The sequence below is a fragment of the Podarcis vaucheri genome (assembly GCF_965113315.1).
Source record: "Podarcis vaucheri genome assembly, chromosome: 2".
NCBI classification, from domain to species: domain Eukaryota; kingdom Metazoa; phylum Chordata; class Lepidosauria; order Squamata; family Lacertidae; genus Podarcis; species Podarcis vaucheri.
The window spans coordinates 94,538,588-94,558,260 of NC_138760.1; the positions used below are offsets into that span (position 1 = coordinate 94,538,588).

At 45.2% G+C, this 19,673-nt stretch overlaps 2 protein-coding genes across 9 annotated transcripts in view; both read right to left on the bottom strand.

The window, feature by feature from the left end:
- IRAK2 (interleukin 1 receptor associated kinase 2) overlaps nucleotides 1-12,925 on the bottom strand; it is a 30,550-nt gene extending 17,625 nt beyond the window's left edge. For 2 of the 8 annotated variants that reach the window (XR_014216018.1, XM_082209640.1), the window contains exons 1-2: nucleotides 12,509-12,913; nucleotides 8,538-8,717 (exon numbers count right to left, since the gene is read on the bottom strand). Coding sequence is in view for 7 of the 8 variants with exons in the window: in XM_082209640.1 (XP_082065766.1) it covers nucleotides 8,538-8,717; nucleotides 12,509-12,734 (406 nt within the window). In the remaining variant the exon portion in view is untranslated. Of the gene's footprint in view, nucleotides 1-8,537; nucleotides 8,718-12,508 lie in introns of all 8 variants that reach the window. The other 6 variants (XM_082209643.1, XM_082209642.1, XM_082209644.1 and 3 more) reach the window with 5 other exon arrangements.
- A 2,398-nt stretch (nucleotides 12,926-15,323) lies between these two features.
- Nucleotides 15,324-19,673, bottom strand: VHL (von Hippel-Lindau tumor suppressor). Its single transcript, XM_082210806.1, has 3 exons — nucleotides 19,310-19,673; nucleotides 17,885-18,007; nucleotides 15,324-17,262 (listed from the first exon to the last, which is right to left on the bottom strand). Exons 1-3 carry the CDS (start codon nucleotides 19,521-19,523, stop codon nucleotides 17,054-17,056), a joined length of 546 nt encoding a protein of 181 aa, XP_082066932.1. The 5' UTR covers nucleotides 19,524-19,673; the 3' UTR covers nucleotides 15,324-17,053.

Genomic DNA, 19,673 nt, shown 5'->3' on the forward strand with positions numbered 1-19,673 from the left:
AGAAGGCGGATATAAAGGTGTACACACACACAGGTATTTTTTGTGCAATGTTTATGCAATCCTCCCCCCCAGCAGTCAAGATCTCACTCATCCAGCCTTTCTTCCCATCAGTACCACACTGGTTGGCCTAGGCATAAAGATATTCCAACAGAATTGCTAGCAGAAGGAAGAAGGTATTGTTACAGACCTTTTAACCCCTGAACCCAGCAAACATTCAAATATAAGCCAGGCTGCCTTACTGATGAAGTAATTGCCTAGAGAGATGGCCATTAACAAAGTGAAGGGTGATGAGCCATTAAGAAACACATTAGCAAAGCTAAGACTATGTGCCAGCCAGCAAAGGGGTGGAGCAGAACACAATGCCAGTTTCTAGGAGGGAGTTTCAGGATTGCATTTGGGGATGATGTAAACTGAAAGGGGGGGGGGAGAGTTGCAGTTTGCAAGTGGTGGCAGGCCGGAGAAAGCGGGAGTCAGAGCACAATGTAGGTTGACAGTTTGAATCCAAGGCTGCAGCTATGGGAGAAACCAAACCTGCTTGGAGTGCAGTGCTTTGAACCCCTCCACTGTAGGCTCAGGTTGTAAATATATGTACGGTAAGTCTCTGCTGTGCCGCATTGTCCCAAAGGAAACTCAGACCTTGGTGGGTAAAGAGCGCCTGAAAATTCCCTGGAATCCCACACTGCTGTGGAGATTGGGGGTGGCATGTAACAGTATAGTATGCTGGTTTTGCCGCTTTCAAAAAAATCATGCATGAGCTCTGCTTTTCCTCCCTAGAAGTCTGCAGAGGTCCATAGCGGAGGTGCCTATGTTGAGTCAGTGGTGTAGCTAGCTGCCTGGGCCCCTGGGGCAGGGGCGTTCCCAGCGTTCTCCCCTCCCCCCCACCCCCAGCTATGCCTCTGTTGAGTTGCACTGTAAGTCTCACAGAGATAGGGATGGGGCAGGATCAAAGACGGACCAAGGACATTGGCAAAGCCTTACTTGGCCAAGTTGCTTATACAATTGATTTTTTGACTGAAGACTCAAAAAGACAGGAAAACAATCAAGAAAGAGAAATGTGAAATGAAGATCATAAACTGCAATTCTCATTAGAATTTGCTTTTAAAATCTAATTTGTTATTTTGGATTAACACTGCTGAGCTTTTGTTTGCAGGATTGTGGTTTTATTATGAGTGATATTGATACGTGTTTATCACTGGTAGGGAGGGTTTGAGTTTTGTCTCAGTTTTATAGTTATGAAAGATTCTCTGCTTTTCTTCTTTTTATTTATGTTAACACAATGCGTGTCTGCTATGTTTAGGGAACCTTCACAAAGTCATCTTAATTTTTTTATACTACGTCCTGCTGCTGTCAAATTGTAGCGCAAGGAATGAACGGCAATCTCTCAAATTGTGAGGTTTGGAGTTGAGGGGAGTATCATGAACCGCTTATTTGTTCAGAGCATAAAGAATTAGCTGTAAGGTATCAAAATGAATGTTTAACCAGTTTACATACTTTTACATACAGCCGGGAACAATTTTGTATGGGAGTTCCATTCCTGGCCCCTGCGTGCATCAGTGGAGAATGCATAAGCCCACCTTGCCCCCATTCTGCCCTGTTACAGTCAATTTAAAAATATTTTGAATATAAAAATACCAGTAATTTATAATAATTTATTATTAATACCCCACTCATCTGGCTGGGTTTCCCCAGCCACTCTGGGCGGCTCCCAACCGAAAATTAAAAACACAATGCAGCATTAAACAATAAAAACTTGCCTAAACAGGGCTGCCTTCAGATGTCTTTTAAAAGTAAGATAGTTGCTTATTGCCTTGACATCTGATGGGAGGGCATTCCACAGGGTGTTCCTCATCATATAATGACAAATAATGATTGCTGTTATGTATGTAGGTGTCAGGAGTCCAGTTCCTGGCTTAATAACACAGTAAGCGTAGGTAATTAAAAAGGAATATTTATTGCAAAAACAGATAGCTCTGGACAGCTCTGGACGAAACCGCCTACATTATCACTCAAGATGACCCTTCAGAAGACTCCTTCCGGTTCCTACAGAATATATTGAACCATCGCCCCTTACGTCTCTTGTTTTGCTTCCTGTCGAACAGCCCTCCCATTCAATGACTTTTAGGAGAGACTGGATCAGCTCCAACCTCTTCCAGTTCTGACAGACTGCTTCCATCTCTGTTCATGCCTGTTTGACTTCCTGAGAGCTTTGGCTGTGTTCCAGCCCGCTCTCAGTCATTCCCTTGGTAACTGGCATTCCAAAGTCCGGGAGAGTCTGCGCTGACCACTGTTCAGCCTGCGTCAATTCTAACCCTCTCTGTTCTGCAGCTGGCTGTAAAGTTCCACTAGGAGCTGGCTCATTCCTGACACCAGGCATTGTAGGCTGGAGCCAGATTGTATGCATGACATTGCAGACCTCTTGGGTCATGCATGAACCCGCCTATACTTCAGTTGCCATGGACACTGTACTTTACAACATAAGCAAAAACGTGTACATCGCTCTTTGCCGTTATTGTTGATGCTTTTTTAAAAAAAGGGACAATATTTTAATAAACTGGACTTTAACAGTATCTCTCCTGAAGCCAGAGGTTTAAGACTTCTGAGGCACTTGCAATCATAAAAGATAATGAGGATCAGTACAACCCTGTGTTTGCTTTCAACATTTTCCTAATTAAGGTACACATCAGGAGCACACGGACTCAGCTGAACTGAGTTGATTCAATCCTTTCAGCTGGATCCAAATAAATTTCCCTTGAGGAACGCAAAGAGGAACAGCAAATATAATTCTTTGGCCGGTGTCTCCGATATTTTTGCAGAGGCCAGCTAGTCCCTTTGCTAAGGCCTTCTTTGTGTGCCCCAAGCCAACACAACAACATTGGTGCAGCTATTGACATCTTTAATGAAGTGCTGCATTCCTTGTAGTGAACTTTAAAAAATCTGGAGAAGAAAGAAACCCCAGGCTGCTAAAGGAATATGAAACCTGGTTGAATAGATCCTCTCCACTATATGCCAAAAATGTTTAGAAGTATAGATGCATGTAAAAAGCAGGAAAAGCTGGTTATTTTTCTCGAAGAGGTAAAGTGGCATGCTTTATATGCTAAGAGTACTCAGAAACATTGTTCACATTTTCTAGGAGTGAATCAGCGTGAATTACAACAGATAATAGAATTCTTTTTCTGTGCATCAGGGATGAGTGTGCACAGAGAGCAATTTGATTTGGAAAAGTAACTGGAACAATTAAATTCTCAGCATGGGCTGTCAAATCACTGCAATGGTCACATTGGTTGGCCTGTTTAAGGCCTGGGCAATAACGAGTTTCCATTTTTTTAAACGTCAGTCTCATTTGCACCCTGGCACCTCAGAGTTAGCATGAACAATGAAGCTACTGTTAATGAAGCTTCTTATTTTGTACTCCTAGGTGGATTCCGCAAAAACGGTGGATCAAGACTGGCAGTGGGAAACTCAGTATGGCCCACTAAGCCATTTTCATCAATCCACAATACAGTACTTGTTCCACACCCAACATCCCACGAGTTCCAGACTGTGCTTTGCCAAGGGAGGCTTGCTGTCACCTGGCACAGGCTGTGCTACAGAATTCCCCTTGGGGAATTCCAAAATGCAGCCAATCTCAGAAAACACCAGAGCTGCAAGGGGAGCTTGAAGTCAGTGCCTATCAACTGATCGGTGGTAACTTCAAGCACCACTTGACTGGACTTGGATTCTCCTTCCTAGCATGGCTTGCTAGAGTGGGTCACCTGACACCCTAATGACATTAGGTGGCTGATAGGTAGATGAGCCCCACCCACCCACCAAAACAGGCAGCCGAGGGTGGGGGATTCCAGAACCGGCTCAATGGAACCCTAAGTACAACCAGGGCCTTCAAGGTTAGTTGTACAGTGGTACCTCAGGTTACATACGCTTTAGCTTACAGACTCCGCTAACCCAGAAATAGTACCTCAGGTTAAGAACTTTGCTTCAGGATGAGAACAGAAATCGTGCTCCAGTGGCATGGCGGCAGCAGGAGGCCCCATTAGCTAAAGTGGTGCTTCAGGTTAAGAACAGTTTCAGGTTAAGAGCGGACCTCCAGAACGAATTAAGTACTTAACCCGAGGTACCGCTGTACAACTAACCCAAATCCTATTCTGCTCAGAGGTTAGCCCAACCAAATTCAACAGAACTCACTCCCACGGAAGTGCCTACAGGTCTACAGTGTTATTCTGGATGTAACCCAGAATCCAATCCCAACAGTGTGGACAAATGTTCTAGAAAATACCACATACAACAAAACAGCAAATACGGGTGACATGTGGGTGACATAGATGCCCCTGTCCCTGACTTATGGAATTTGGCGGTGTATCTAGAGATGCGGAGGGCATACCCAGAATTGTTAAGCCATTTTGCATTTTCTTGTAGGGTGTTTTTCCTTTCTGCACTTGGTCTCAGCAAGTACAGGATAGGGCAGCCATTCCACTGGGATAATAGCAATGTATCTCCCTGCCCTCAAAGGTGGATCTAGGGGAGTGTGACTGGTTTGGTTGCACTGGATGCTGAGCTTCTTGGACACTGCAACTGTGAAGTCCAATGGAAGGTAAGAGGAAGGGGGGAGCCAGATTTCAGCATCACACAGGGTGCCACTGAAATCTGAAACTGCCCTCCCCCTATAATCGATGTACGTATAAGATTTTTCTGTCAGCCTGATGACACCCTTTTTTTCTTCTTTCACCACCAGAAAGCAATGCTCTGCTGGCATGCTGGAAGTAATCTAATTGGGGGATTCTAGATTTTGCAACGAAGAACAGCAGCATAATAGGCAAGTCATGAGTCACCACCATCCATTCTTCCTCTAGCTGCTAGTGTCTCACATTAGCATTGAAGGCACACTGCCATATTGTCTAATCATGTTTTGCAACAATTTTGAACCCAGTAGATGACAGATTTTTTTTATGAAAAGACTGAAAACATCCCAGCATGTTTCCTGTCTAATTTTTGAAATTTATCACTATGGGCATTTCTACATGAATGCAATATTTTCCTAGTACAGTGTGTGTGTGTGTGTGTATCAAAGTTTACAGGAAATTTAAATCAGATGTACCCAATTTGCATCACTCTCAATGGCCACATTCACATTATTTTTCATTCAAAAAAGGACAATGCAGAGGAATTCGTATATGTTACGATGAGCTCAAATAAAAAATGGTGTTAACAGAAAATGAGTTAAAGCAAAAGCTGGTCTAAAATATTTTAAACAGAAAATTATTTTCTGTGGTTAGCATGGCAATGCAGCCCTCTTCTTTCTCCTTTCAAAGAAGGGCTACTTCCCCTTCTTAACCAATGTGCAGGTGTGAAAGCAGTGAAGGGGGGATTTATATCAGTAAACCATATTTCTATGTACAAAAAAATACTATTCAGCATTCACTGAAATACGGATACTGTAATTGTGTGTGTGTGGCAGGGGGAGTTCTACAAGGTAAGGTTTCCACAGAGAAGGCTCATAGTCTGGCTTAGCTTCACAGGAACTGTGGTTAGTTTAAAATCATATTTGGAGGTGTACACTCTCCTCTGGTGTACAAAAGAGGAGTGGGGAGGGGGGCAGCCTGAAGATTTTTGCAGTTCATACTCATAATGGGAAACCACAGTTCCTGTTACATCTGACCCCAACCCAACCCCCTGCTTTTCCATACTATAAAGAGCCCAGGGGAGCCAACAGTAAAACAACAAATTACAATATAATGAAAACAAATGGATCAACAAACAGAAAAAAAGAACAGATAAAGAAAAGCAACTACCGTATTTTGCGCCCCATACGACGCTCCGGCCCATAGGATGCACCTAGTTTTTTTGGGGGGAAATAAAGAAAAAAAAATTATTTCCCCCCCAGGTGCGGGGCTGGAAGAACCAGGTCGGGGAACAGTGGGAAGGCACGCTCTGCCTCCCCGCTGTCCCCCGAGCTTGTGGGGCTGGCGATGGGGAGAAGTGCACTGATCCCGGGACTGCAGGCAGCTCTGCGCCGCCATCCGGAGTGGGGCGGGACTTAGCGCCCCGCTCCGGATGGCCGCGCAGAGCTGCCTGCAGTCCCGGGACTGCAGATGGCGGTGCAGATCTGCCTGCAGTCCCGGGACGGCAGGCAGCTCGGCACCGCCATCTGGAGCGGGGCGGGACTTAGCGCCCCGCTCCGGATGGCGGCACAGATCTTCCTGCAGTCCCGGGACTGCAAATGGTGGCGCAGATCTGCCTGCAGTCCCGGGACGGCAGGCAGCTCTGCGCCACCATCTGGAGCGGGGCGGGACTTAGCGCCCCGCTCCGGATGGCGGCGCAGACCTGCCTGCCGTCCCGGGACGGCAGAAAGCGGCGCAGATCTGCCTGCAGTCCCGGGACAGCAGATGGCGGCGCAGATCTGCCTGCAGTCCCAGGACGGCAGGCAGCTCTGCGCCACCATCTGGAGCGGGGCGGGACTTAGCGCCCCGCTCCGGATGGTGGCGCAGATCTGCCTGCAGTCCCGGGACTGCAGGCAGATCTGCGCGGCCATTGGGAGCGGGGCGGGGCTTCGCCCCGGCTCCCGGTGGCCGCGCAGAGCTGCGCTGATCCCGGGATGGCAGGCAGCTCTGCGCCGCCATCCGGAGCGGGGCGGGACTTAGCGCCCCGCTCCAGATGGCGGCGCAGAGCTGTGCTGAGCCGGGGACTGCAGGCAGCTCTGCGCAACCCTCGGAGCCGGTCTCCCGAGGGTTGCGCAGAGCTTCCTGAAGCCTGGAGAGCGAGAGGGGCCGGTGCGCACCGATCCCTCTCGCTCTCCAGGCTTCAGCGAAAGCCTGCATTCGCCCCATAGGACGCACCCAGATTTCCCCTTCATTTTTGGAGGGGAAAAAGTGCGTCCTATAGGGCGAAAAATACGGTAACTTAACTAAAACTGCCAACCAACAACAGGGGAAAGCAATCAACCTGACAAACCAAAGGTCTGCCTAAAGAAAACAATATTTGTCATCAGGTGGCGCTGTGGGTAAAACCTCAGTGCCTAGGGCTTGCCGACTGCATGGTCGGCGGTTCGAATCCCCGTGGTGGGGTGAGCTCCTGTCTTTCGGTCCCAGCTCCTGCCCACCTAGCAGTTCGAAACCACTCTTAAGTGCAAGTAGATAAATAGGTACCGCTTTATAGCGGGAAGGTAAATGGCGTTTCCGTGCACTGCGCTGGTGCTGGCTCGCCAGAGCAGCTTTGGCACGCTGGCCATGTGACCCGGAAGTGTCTCCGGACAGCGCTGGCCCCCGGCCTCTTAAGTGAGATGGGCGCACAACCCTAGAGTCGGACACAACTGGCCCGTACGGGCAGGGGTACCTTTACCTTTAAGAGGGGCTATAAAAGGCCACGCTAGGAAGGTATGAATAATAAACAAAACTCAATACAGCAAAAAACATTGCAGTGTATCCTCAATCTCCAACAGAACTGTTACCGTTCAGGATTTAAGGCAGCTACATATTCTTCAAGGATACCATACAAACTACAATCAGCCCAATTCATTTTCCGCTTCCAAGCCTTCTATCTTGTTTTTCCAACTAAAACGTAACATTCCACAGACCACAGCATGCTCAGTCTTCACAGGGCTGGTTTGTTTTGTTTGTTTTTTTGGAGTACATGCCCCGTTTTGTTGTTGTTTTTTAAATGTTTCATACTTTGGCATATCATGAGCTTCACATAAGCATACAAACATCTTCCACTTGTTTCTCAGTCATCTGGTTTTAGCTCCAAACCTGTCGACACATAACCTCCCGAGTTTGCTATTAGAGAGAAGTAGTGAAACCCCTAACAAAATATTGCTTGGGTTTTTATTTCTGGCAACTGCTATTCAGAAGCGTTACTGTCTCCAACCATCATGGCTTTTGACAGCCATCTCCTCCATTAATTTTTCTAATCTTCTAAAGCCATCTAGGTAGGGGGCCATCACTGCGCCATAGGGGAACAAGTTCAAAAGTTTAACTATACAGTGTTACCTCGGGTTAAGTACTTAATTTGTTATGGAGGTCCGTTCTTAACCTGAAACTGTTCTTAACCTGAAGCACCACTTTAGCTAATGGGGCCTCCTGCTGCCACTGCGCCGCCGAAGCACGATTTCTGTTCTCATCCTGAAGCAAAGTTCTTAACCTGAGGTAATATTTCTGAATTAGTGGAGTCTGTAACCTGAAGCGTATGTAACCTGAAGCGTATGTAACCTGAGGTACCACTGTACACTGTGTGAACTGATTCTTCCAACATTCAGCTTCACTCATTTCCTGCTCCTTCCCCCTCCCCTTTCCTTTGCATGGCCTCACGCATATGTACATTTCCTCTTTTCTGTTTGTAGTCCCCTAGTTCTTTGCTTTCAGGGTTCACCTAAGCAGCCTCCCTTTTTGCTTAGTGACCCAATTCTGGCTGCAAAACCAGCAGCCCCTGCTGGAACGGAGTTCAGCTCTAGAAGGAACGACAATGGCAACGGGCGTTGACGAACGAGCTTTTCACTAAATTGTTATAAGCAACTGCTAGGTAGTTCCAGAGAAAGAAGTCCAGCTACTCACAGTTTGCAATTACTTGTGCTGCCCGATAGAGCTGAAGTTCCTGCAGAAGCTCAAACAACTGCTGGACGGTTGCAAGTCTCACTCCCCACCACCACATCAGCTCTCTTGTTACACTGATTCCTGCCTTCTCCATGCACTTGATTTTCCTCAGCTCGGTCTGGTCAGTTATCACATGGGATGCTAAAAGAAAACCAGGCAGATTTGGTTCAGAAGTAAAATACAAGGCATCACAAGTGTAGCTTAAGGAGAAACACACATTCCCTTTCATACGAATTTGGCACCCTTTTTTTTTTCCTTCTGTAATTAGGGCAGGGTTGCCATATGTCCAAAAACTTTTCTGTCTGGATTTTCACTGTTTGAAACATGGCAACCCTAAATTTGAGAGATACAGTGGTACCTCGGGTTAAGTACTTAATTTGTTCCGGAGGTCCGTACTTAATCTGAAACTGTTCTTAACCTGAAGCACCACTTTAGCTAATGGGGCCTCCTGCTGCCGCCGCACTGCTAGAGCACGATTTCTGTTCTCATCCTGAAGCAAAGTTCTTAACCTGAGGTAATATTTCTGGGTTAGCGGAGTCTGTAACCTGAAGCATCTGTAACCTGAAGCGTACGTAACCCGAGGTACCACTGTATTTGTACATGTGCAAACCAAGCATTTATCTTTCACATCATTAATCCCTCAAGGAATGTAGTCCAGCAATCCCCACCTCTTGACTCATATTGCACAGTGAATGAAAAGGAAAGTCTCAAACACATCCTGCTGCTCTATACACAAGGCAGCTTCATTCTTTCCGAGGAAGAACAGAAATGTGATAACCCAGGCAAAAACGTTGGCAGCTAAAGGATTCTTAGGTTAATTCTAATCGGGAGTCCACTACCTTAAATTTCTGTAAAAGGCACCAAACCTGGTGATAGAGATGGACAGAATAAACAGTAGCAAGCCTAGGTGTTTCTATGACAATGCCTCAAGGCTGCAATCTTTGGATGACGTACTACTTCCGAAGCTTCAGAATAAACAGTGTGGGACAAACAGTTGTAGGATTGGAGGTTTTTGCATCAGAAGCTAGACACAGGTTCTTTTTATGTGAATATTGAATTTTTAATTGGTGTAACCCAGACTTAGTGACCTTAGGGTACAGGGTAGGCAATTAGGCAATCAACCAACCAATCACATTCAGCCACTGTATTGTTGTCCCAGGCTAGAATCCCCCTGGCATGGGATCACAATACAAGATTTTCTGTGCAGTATAGCTTGCAAGGGCTAATCATTCAGTGCATTAGGAAAGTACTCCAAGACACTGACAGGTATGCTTTTACAGGTATCTGCATTTTTCTTCCCAAACGGCTAACAGTAGCTGCGGGGAAGAGAAAGATTACCAAAAAAATGTATTAAACCTCTTCCACAAAATATACTGCACTGATGTAAAAACCCACATGAGATCTAACCTCCCTGGCTTTTCACACTCGGGATGTATAATGTTATGAAGCTGTGGGTTCAAGGCACCCTAAATTCCAGATGAAGTTAGTGTTGGAATTTAATTAAGGTGTGCTAGATTTTAATTAAGGCTTCCATGTAAAACTGTGTCAGACTACCAAGTGGTAGAATCTAAGTTGGACCTGTGTGCATTAGTGTTCATTAAGAAATATGTGCTGGAGTCTAGACACTTCTAATCCTTCTAATGCAATTTAGGCAAACTGCTTAAACTGTGTATCTTTTAACTATTTAATCCTAGGCAAACAACATGTGTAAAAGCTAATTTCCTTTGAGATAATAGCCTGGGGGTAATGAACCATCTAGCACATCAAAGGTGTGGGGCCTCTCCCTGTATTACAAAAAAACTAGAGCTTAGGTTAGCAAAGGGTTTAGACAGTAAGCCTGAGTTATGCAATGGAGTTAGTAAGCAGTGGGATGGGGAGGGGGCAAAGGCAGAGGAATGGTTGGTGACTAAAGCTGCTGTGGCTATGGAAGAAGCCCAAACCTCTTGGAATGTGAATGCTCTGTGCTCCCTCCATCTAGACTCAGGTTGTATATAGGTGCAAGTAAACCATGTATCATAAAGACACCACAGTCTCCGCTGTGCCTCATTTCCAAAAGAAAGCACAGACCCTAGCAAGTGTGCCTGGTGCCCCTGGAATCTCACACTGCTCAGACATTGGGGTGGCACATAACAATATTTTCAGGACCCAACTTATTTCTGTTATTGTAAGTTTTCTGAATGGTTTTTAACACTGTCTTTTAATTGCTGTAACCCGCCCCAGGACCTTAGGGTGCTGGGCATGTGATAAATAATATAGTTTAGCCAGAGCAGAGTGTCAGCATTAGATTACATCAATGCTCCTTCGCAATATTGCACAACAGTGTCAAGGGTCTCTTGAGTTCTGCATCACACTTCCTTTGATGGTCAGCCAGACACTTCCAGGAAGCCCATAAAAAAAGGACTTATGGTCACAGCTCTCACATTGTTACTCCCCAGCAGCTGGCGTTCAGAGACTTTATTCTACCTGTAGACACCACTGTGTCTAATATTTTAAAGGTGTAATAGTCTTGGGGCAGAAGATCCATATATTTACTTATGTGCTGTGGAAAGAAGTAGTATTTTCTCTCATCTGTCCTGAATCTACTGCCTATAATTTCCATTGGATGACCCTGAGTTCCTAGTCTTAGGAGAGTGGGATGAGGAAACTGTGGCTCAGTCAACAGAGCATAAGACTCTTAATCTCAGGGTTGTGGGTTTAAGCCTCACATTGGGCAAAAGATTCCTGCATTGCAGGGGGTTGGACTAGATGACATTCATGGTCCCTTCCAACTCTACAGTTCTATGAAGCTGTCTCTGTATCCATCTTTTCCACACCAATATCCCTTCCTCCACAGCCAGGCAGAAAAAGTGGCTTCACACCAAGTCGGCCCATCACTCCATCTAGCCCAGTGCCATCTATCCGTCACACCAGTCAGTATATACTGACCGACAGCTCTCCAGGATTCCAGGCAAGACAGAACCTTTCCCAGCTCTACCTGGAGATGCCAGGGATTGGAAAGTACTAAAACACAGGACACTGACCACCAATAGGTGCTGTTTAGCAGTAATGTTCAGGTGCAGGGCAAGAGCAGTAAGAATTGCGTACAGAGGGCAGGAACAGAGCATGGAAGTACTTGACAAGTTGGATAAATGCACTATAGCTTTAAAAATGCTTCAGATGAATTATTTTGCCAGAAGATGTTTTAACAGTGCTTTCAAGTTATATTTTAAATGGATGTACTTATTTGAAAAAAATGATTTATCAGTCGCCTCGTAATCTGCTCTAATGCTTTGGAAAGCTAAATAAACCAATGTCTATCCTAACGTTTGATTACAGAGTTTAATGTGACAGTGCACAGTTGAATCCATAAATCTGGGGCCTGTATGATGTGTGGAGTTCTCAAGTGCCGGACAGAAGTGCTTCAGTGCAGTATGAAGGGCTGCCACAGGTTCCCCTATTGGCAAGCGCTGTCCTTTCACCTTCCATATGACAAGTGCAGGTGTCCCTATGTTTTAGCTGAACCCTGAATCAACTATCCCTGGGACCCTTTTTTATCCAAGAAGCAACAAGTTTCATAGCACCAGTAGAGTTCACAAGCCTTGAATCAGACCCAGCAGCTTGTGAACTCTACCGGTGCTATCAAAGCTGTGGCTTTTGGGAGGAGAAGGGTCCCTGGGATAGAGTTGATTCAGGGTTCAGCTAAAACATAGGGACACCTGTGCTTGTCATAGATCTAACCATCTATCTCCTTAAAACCAGCAATCCCTCCACCACCGGGGGCTCGGGGTGTGATCCCCCCCCCACTGCTCTTACTGGGCCACATCTCTGAACTCGCTCCCGCCGAGGGGAGCTGAAGTCCCACAAAATCCGACAGGCCAAAAAAGTTGCCCTGGGACCCCCAAACCCGGCGCTGCTGCTCCCCCACCCGCCAGGCGACGAGATCCCGGGCTCACCAAAGCGCATCCAGTCGTAGTCGTTGAGGCAGTCCATCTTCTGGCAGAAATCCTCCAGCACCCAGGCGGGCATGCTGTGGATGTAAGGAGACTGCGCAGCAGAACTGCCCAAGGAAAACGGCGTCGAGGGATATTGCGGCGGCGGCTGCCGCTGCTGCTGCAGGGCCATGTCTTTCTCCTGCTGTGTCACAGCCGCGGGAATTCCCCTCTCTTCTCCTTTGGCCATGGACGGCTGTCCACCCAAAGGCCTGAAGGAGGAAGGAAATGGGTTTCTTTTTTCTCCTTGACTCCAGCCAGCAAGCCTGGTCTCCTCCCCGTCTGAAGGAGCCACTCCTCGCTTCACAAAACTTGTCAGCGGCTTTATTTTTGTCTGCCAGACTCCGCCCTGTCCTGCCCCGTTTCCCGACGCCGGGGAGTTCTCTCAATGACGCCAGGGCGAGACTGGCTCGCCTCCCTTCTTCGAGGGCTGCGCGCTTGTTCCCACTTTGCGCTCCCGCGGCCGGACTCTTCAGGAACCAGCTCGCACCTGATTTTTCCCAGCCGATCGGTGCGCAGCAGTAAAAAAAACAAGGGAACGGGCTGATCTAGCTGGAGCCTCGACTTCCCTGGCTTCAGGGCATGTGTGGTTTTTAAAAAGGAAAGGTTAATAAATAAAATAAATAGGGAAGGAAGGAGGTGCACGATTGTGAATAGACGAGCAAATTACAGTATTCTGGCGAAAAATTTAGCTCCAGGAAACAATCAACTGGTTGTGAGTTGAAGGAGTTAGGATGGGGAGCTAGGATGGGCGAATCTTGAACTTGACTGGGGAAACCCAGCCAGACGGATGGGGTATATTATTATTATTATTATTATCGTCTAAACTGAAGTGTGCAATCTTTTCATTTCTTTTTTTAAACATAAAATGGGGAAAATATAGGACAGAAAACAGTAGTGACTAGTCGATTGAATTGTGGAGAAGGAAAACTATGCAAGTAACATTCCACCCAACTTTTCAGCAAGAAGCAGCAAAAGGGTGGCACCAGAAAGGCGAGAGAGAAAATAGAAAAAGAAGCAGCTGCTAGGAAAACAATTTAGACTGCAGCCCTCTCTACATTGCTAGAGCAGGCCTCATTCAACCCAATGGGGTTTACTTCTGCATAGGCACGCATAGGATTGCGCTGTTATTGTAGCAAGCCCCCCCTTTTTTTTTACAATATGAAGCCCATCATTAGATGCAATGGTCAAAACAAACATATAAACAGAGGAACACAAATTAAAAGGTATGGTATTAGAATGAATAAGTCTTGTCCTAAGATGTTCACCTATCCATTCTGGTGTATTCAGGACTAGTCCCAATACATTTTGTTTACTCGGCTGAAGGACAAGATGGCAACCTTGCACCCCATCCCTTTCCATGTACCAGTCAACCTGATTTGTAATTTAATCTTCACCACAAGTGACAGGCCACTATCCTCCACTACAGCTGAGGACAGCAGGTTAGCTTGGTTAGGATGTATGTGGTACATATAGCTCTGCCCGCTGACACCTCTGTGCCATTCCTCTGCTTCTGCTGCCTGAGGCAGCCGCCCCACTGTCTAATGGTAGGACTGGCCCTGATTTAGTAAATCCATCATAATACACCGTTTGCTTCTGCATGTAAAACTTTCACACTACTGATTACAAAAATACAGAAACATAAATTGTGTGCCATTAAAATATTCTATGAAAAATATTCCAAATAGGATATTCTAATTTTGTACATAATCTAATACTGAATCACTTACATATTTTTCCTTCTCCAGCATCAAGAACCACATGTTAGGAGTGCTCGGCTGTGAATAGTAAATGTAAATATTGCTGATTTTAACCTAATTCTTGCTTATACACAAGGATCTTCGTCAGAGATTTCTTTTTTAAAAAGGAGACAGATTCCAGACTAACAGCAATCATCCATCAATCTTTATTGTGGTCAAAGATAGCACAGTCCTAATCATGCCATCTCTGAAGTGCTATTGAATTCAATGTGGCTTACTCCTGGGATAGTGGGATTAGGATTGTAGCAATTCCATTTTAGATACCCATGTAATGTTTAAGATAACAAGCATACCAGCCTAAAGTCTAAGACTCTCAAGCTTGCACTGTTTTAAGAAAAGAAAATAGCAAAGCAAAAGGGGGAAATGACTCCTACATTAAAAATCCATCTGTTCCACAGGCAATCAACATTGAAACATTGGTTAAGAAAAAGAAGCTGCTCTTCTTCTTGGTCATTTCTGGCAGTTGGCAGACCATGAAACTCTTAATCTTAGGGTCATGCGTTCCAAGCCCCATGTTGGACAAAAGATTCCTACACTGCAGGGGGGCTGGACTAGATAACCCTCATGGTCCCTTCCAACTCTACAGTTTTATTATTCTAAGGGGGGGAATCATTGCTAAATAAGACATTGAAAAGGGAGTAACACATTACCACCAACAAAACAAAATACAGTGGTACCTCGGGTTACAGACGCTTCAGGTTACAGACTCTGCTAACCCAGAAATAGTACCTTGGGTTAAGAACTTTGCTTCAGGATGAGAACAGAAATTGCGCAGTGGTGGTGTGGCAGCCCCATTAGCTAAAGTGGTACTTCAGGTTAAGAACGGACCTCCAGAACGAATTAAGTTCTTAACCTGAGGTACCACCGTATATGAAATGAACCTGAGAGTCACAAATGAACTTTAAGAACAGGCATGCATCCTACTATATTTTATTAGCAAACATAATGGCTGCCACCATTGCTTACATATAATAAAGCACCAGACAAAGTAAAGAATGGGGGAAATAATAGTGCTGCAATTAAGGGGGAAAACCGCTTTAATGCCTCATAGGTTAAAAAATAATAATACATGAAATGGCATTGTATGGAATGCTGAGCAATAGCTGAATACATATTAAAAGCAATGTTTAAATATCAAAATTGCAATTCTAATAATCTGGTCTGGGCAGCTGATCTTCTCACTAGGTATTTATCAGAAACAAAGAAATCTAACAATGCTCCAAATGTGCCCCAGCATGTTCAAAAATTCAGATACAAAACTGACAGCTTAGCTACTGCAATCTATCTTGCATGGAATTCACAGACTTTCTTCTTCATTTTGCCATTTTTGATTCTTCCTTTAGACCTGGAAGAACACACAGAATCCCACAAAGAATCCCAGGAACTATAGGTCTGTTAAGGATGCTGGGAACTGTAGCTCTGTGAAGGGTAAACCTTTCTCTTCCCTCCTCTTGCAGAACTCCTAAGGGAAAGTTCTGGTTGTGTGCACATATTTGTCTGGCAACATCAAAAGTACAGATTTATCATATATACAGAAATCTCTCAAGCTTTAACTTTTTAGAAAGAAATTTACAAAGTATACAAAAAAATTAGTACACAGCTACATCACAAACCGGTGACTTTACAAAAGGTAACAATTTACAACACATTCAATACACCGTAATGTCTTCAACAAGTTCATTTCACAGTAGTCCTATTAAGATACTTGGAAATAACTGTACAAGATCAACTGGTAAAAATGTTGGGTTGACACCCAAAACCAACAATTTTTAATAGTTGCAAACACAGGATATTGGAAAATAGGAAAATAGTGTTCCACTGATCATCTGTGTAGCTCAAAGCAAAAATAGGTTCTAAAGTAGTCAGCTTCATAACTGTTGCCTCAAAATTTTACAGATAATTTTTAAGAAGGCAATATATATAGCTTGGGGAGTGTTTTTAAAAAAAAGAGTAGCAAAGAATGAGTTTGATGGACCTCTAAGCGACAGCATATTCTTTTCATACTCACAAAATTCACCTTCAATGTGATAGCAACCTTTGACTGAGGGTGAAATTGTGATCTGAGAAAAAACTTTGTCTGCACCACAGAGCTGCCAGGCTCTTTCTCTAGCTGAAGTGGGAACAGTAGTAGCTCCCATCACATCAAAATTCCCATAACAGCATAGACAAACATAGGGCAAATGTGTGACAGAGTGCAGTTCCTGCACATTGGAAGTATGTTGGTCCACCATAGGAAATAATGACCTGTAGGAAACCGCTGGCACAAGAAAAAGTAAATCAAGAGAGTTCTAATTTACAGTATTCAATCTGAATTATTGGGGGGGGGGGCAAATTGCAGTTTAAAGATAATTTATCATTTGGTATGATAATTAAATTAAAGTTGCCCAAATTCCAAAGACCACACATACAGGGTGTTTTCTAAACACATATATAATAAAATGATATTTTAAATAAGTGGAAAATCACATGAAACGGCTTTTGCCAATCTAATCTTCTATCAACTGACATATGTGTTTGTATTTGGTCTAATGTAAAATACAATTTGTATAGGTTTTCCCAGGACAGGATTTCGTTGAGTATTTTCAGCTGCAGCATTCTACCACTCTGCCTCATTGTCCCATGGCTTTGTCTCTAAGTTATGAAGTTACAAGTTCTAAACCAAAGCAATGTCTGCTTCCTAAAACACTATGGAATGTAAATGTCTTTTCAGTTCGTACAGCAGTTAATGCCTCTTATACCCAACAATTTATTAGTAAGAGTAGTTTTCCACTGCTGACCCTCCAACTCTATTCCTTAGCCTATCATTTGTTTCCAGAGAGAGCCGCTGAAGATCCTTCCTAATATCTGGATGATCTTCTAAATCTTCATATAGTGACCGAACAATGTCTAATTTCCTGTAGTCCACTGGTTTTACTAAAGCACGGACAACTTGGAGACATCTTTCCTTCAGAGTGTACACTGCAGAGAGATGTTAAAGTGAGATTTTAAATGTCATGCTGAAGATATTGAGGCATGGATCACAAATACCATGTTTTGCTAATCCGTAAGAAAAAGAAATACAATTCATGTTTTTCTTAATCTGATAGACCAGAGATGGGAAACAGTGGCCCTACAGATGTCACTGGACTACAACTCCCATCCTCACTGGCCATGCCAGCTGGGGCTAATGGTAACTGTACTCCAATAACATCTGGAAGACCTACTCCTGTACTATACAAACATGAAGCATTATGAAGGCACAGAATGAGAAACTATACAAGTAACCTTTAATAGCAGCAACTGGAATACACTGTTTGAGAAACATCACTTTTTAATTTCTGAAATGCCCTATTACTGGCTTTTCTTATGGTTAAGATCAAATGATTTAAAATTATTTGTAACTGGACAGAATTGGGAGTATCTTAAATAAACCTTGGGTAGGTGGGAAGGACTGTTTTGAGGGTGTCACACTGCTACAAATAAAAATAATCAGACATTTTACTTGATTACTATTTAGTCAAACGGGAATCTGACTATAATTGCACAACATTATTCACGGTGTAAAGAGATAAAGACATTAGTATTATAATTGGATTTTTACCTGGTAGTGTAATATTTGCAAATACAGGCTGCCCATTCATATTTCGGGTAGCCACAAACAGCTCTGCTTGGTTGACAAGAAGACTATCATCTGTCCCAGCATCTCTGAACAGCCAAAGATGTTCTAGAAAACAAATCACAAATGAAGTTAGGGCATAAGAGCATAAAAAGAGCCCTGCTGGATCAGGCCAAAGGCCCATCTAGTCCAGCATTCTGTTCTCACAGTGGCCAACCAGATGCCCACGAGAAGCCAGAAAAGAAGGGCAGCATAGAAATTTAATAAACAAATTTTAAAAACAAACAAATAAGCAGGATCTAAGCTCAACAGCTCAGCAATGTTTACAGACTGATTCCAAATGGTATGCAACTACTGATGAGTCAAATGTGGTTCACTGAAACTTATGTCTGTATATGAAAGTTGCAAAAAGAATGCAGAAAAGGCTATACAGTACTGGGTTTAAAGAAAAACATGAGCAGCTGCACAGGGATACAGTATTCCTATCAATAAATATAACAACAACAACAATTTATATCCCATCTGACTGGGTTGTCCGAGTCACTGTGGTCAGCTTCCAACCTAATATAAAAGCACAACTAAACACCAAGCATTAAAAACTTCCCCATACAGGACTGCCTTCAGATGCCTAAGGAAGGCCATATAACTGTTTATCTCTTTGACATATGAAGGGAATTGGTTCCACAGGGCGACTGTGACTACCAAAAAGGCCTTTTGCGTGGTTCTCTGTAACTTCACTTCTCGCATTGCGGGAACTGTCAGAAGGCCCTTGGAGCTGGACCTCGGTGTCTGGGATGGACATGGGGTTGCAGACGCTCCTTAAGGGATCCAGGGGTTGAGGCCGTTCAGGGCTTTAAAGGTCAACAACACCAACACTTTGAATTGTGCTCGGAAATGTACAGCACTGGGAGCCAATGCTGGCTCGCAGTCCCCAATCTGGCAGCCGCATCCTGGATCAGTTGGAAGGCGCCGAATCCCCTTCACAGCTGCTCCCACCACTTTCCTGGGGCCGAAAGGAGGTCTTCAGAGATCCACCCAGCTGCGCTCCTCTGCACACAGGAGCGGCCATCCCAACCACTGCCTTCGAGGCAGTCCAGGCCTCCTTCTCCAGAGGCAACGTGGCCAAACCACCCCACTCTGGTGTCCCCCCGATTCCTGCACCCGCCGCCCCACTTTCTAACCCTACCCCGGGCCCTTCCGCTCCCGGCTTCTCGCACGGCCGAGGCCCTTCTAACGTCCGAGGGAAGAGGGAGCAGAAGCCCGGCTGCAGGCGCAGGTTTCGCTGGAAGGTTAGTGCCAGGAAGCGCCACTTGTTGAATATCTGCCTGCCTAACCTTCAGGCACTGAAGCAGCGGCGATGCTTTCCTGAGCTGCCCCCGTCGCCCTTCTTCTCCCCGTCATAATACCCACCCAGGTAGCTGTGCATCCGTCGGCCCGTGCCGGGCTTCAGGCTCGGATAGGAGCGCGGCTTCCCCTCGAAGTCCAGCCAGACGGGGCTGACCAGGCGGGGGCTGCGGTTACAGAAAATGACCTGGCAAGGTTCCCGAGTGTTCACCGAGCGCAGGCGCCCCAAGGCCTCTCCTGCCCCTCTCTCCTCGTCCTCCTCCCCGGGTTTCTGCGGCATCCTGGCGACTCGGAACCACACGAAACAGCACCTCCGCCGCGCAGCCCAAGTGAAGCGGAAGCCTACCACGCCGGGCCTAGACGTGCGCAAGCAGCCATTGCTTTGTAGAGGCTGAGGGAGGGGGGAACCAGAGCAACACTACGCATGCGC

Excerpts from the sequence above, each read along its gene's own strand:
- VHL (XM_082210806.1), bottom strand. The coding sequence starts at position 19,523 with ATGCCGCAGAAACCCGGGGAGGAGGACGAGGAGAGAGGGGCAGGAGAG. Across the intron at positions 18,008-19,309 it reads ACGGATGCACAGCTACCTGG|AACATCTTTGGCTGTTCAGA; the intron begins GTGGGTATTATG and ends TTTGTTTTCTAG. Across the intron at positions 17,263-17,884 it reads TGCAAATATTACACTACCAG|TGTACACTCTGAAGGAAAGA; the intron begins GTAAAAATCCAA and ends ATCTCTCTGCAG.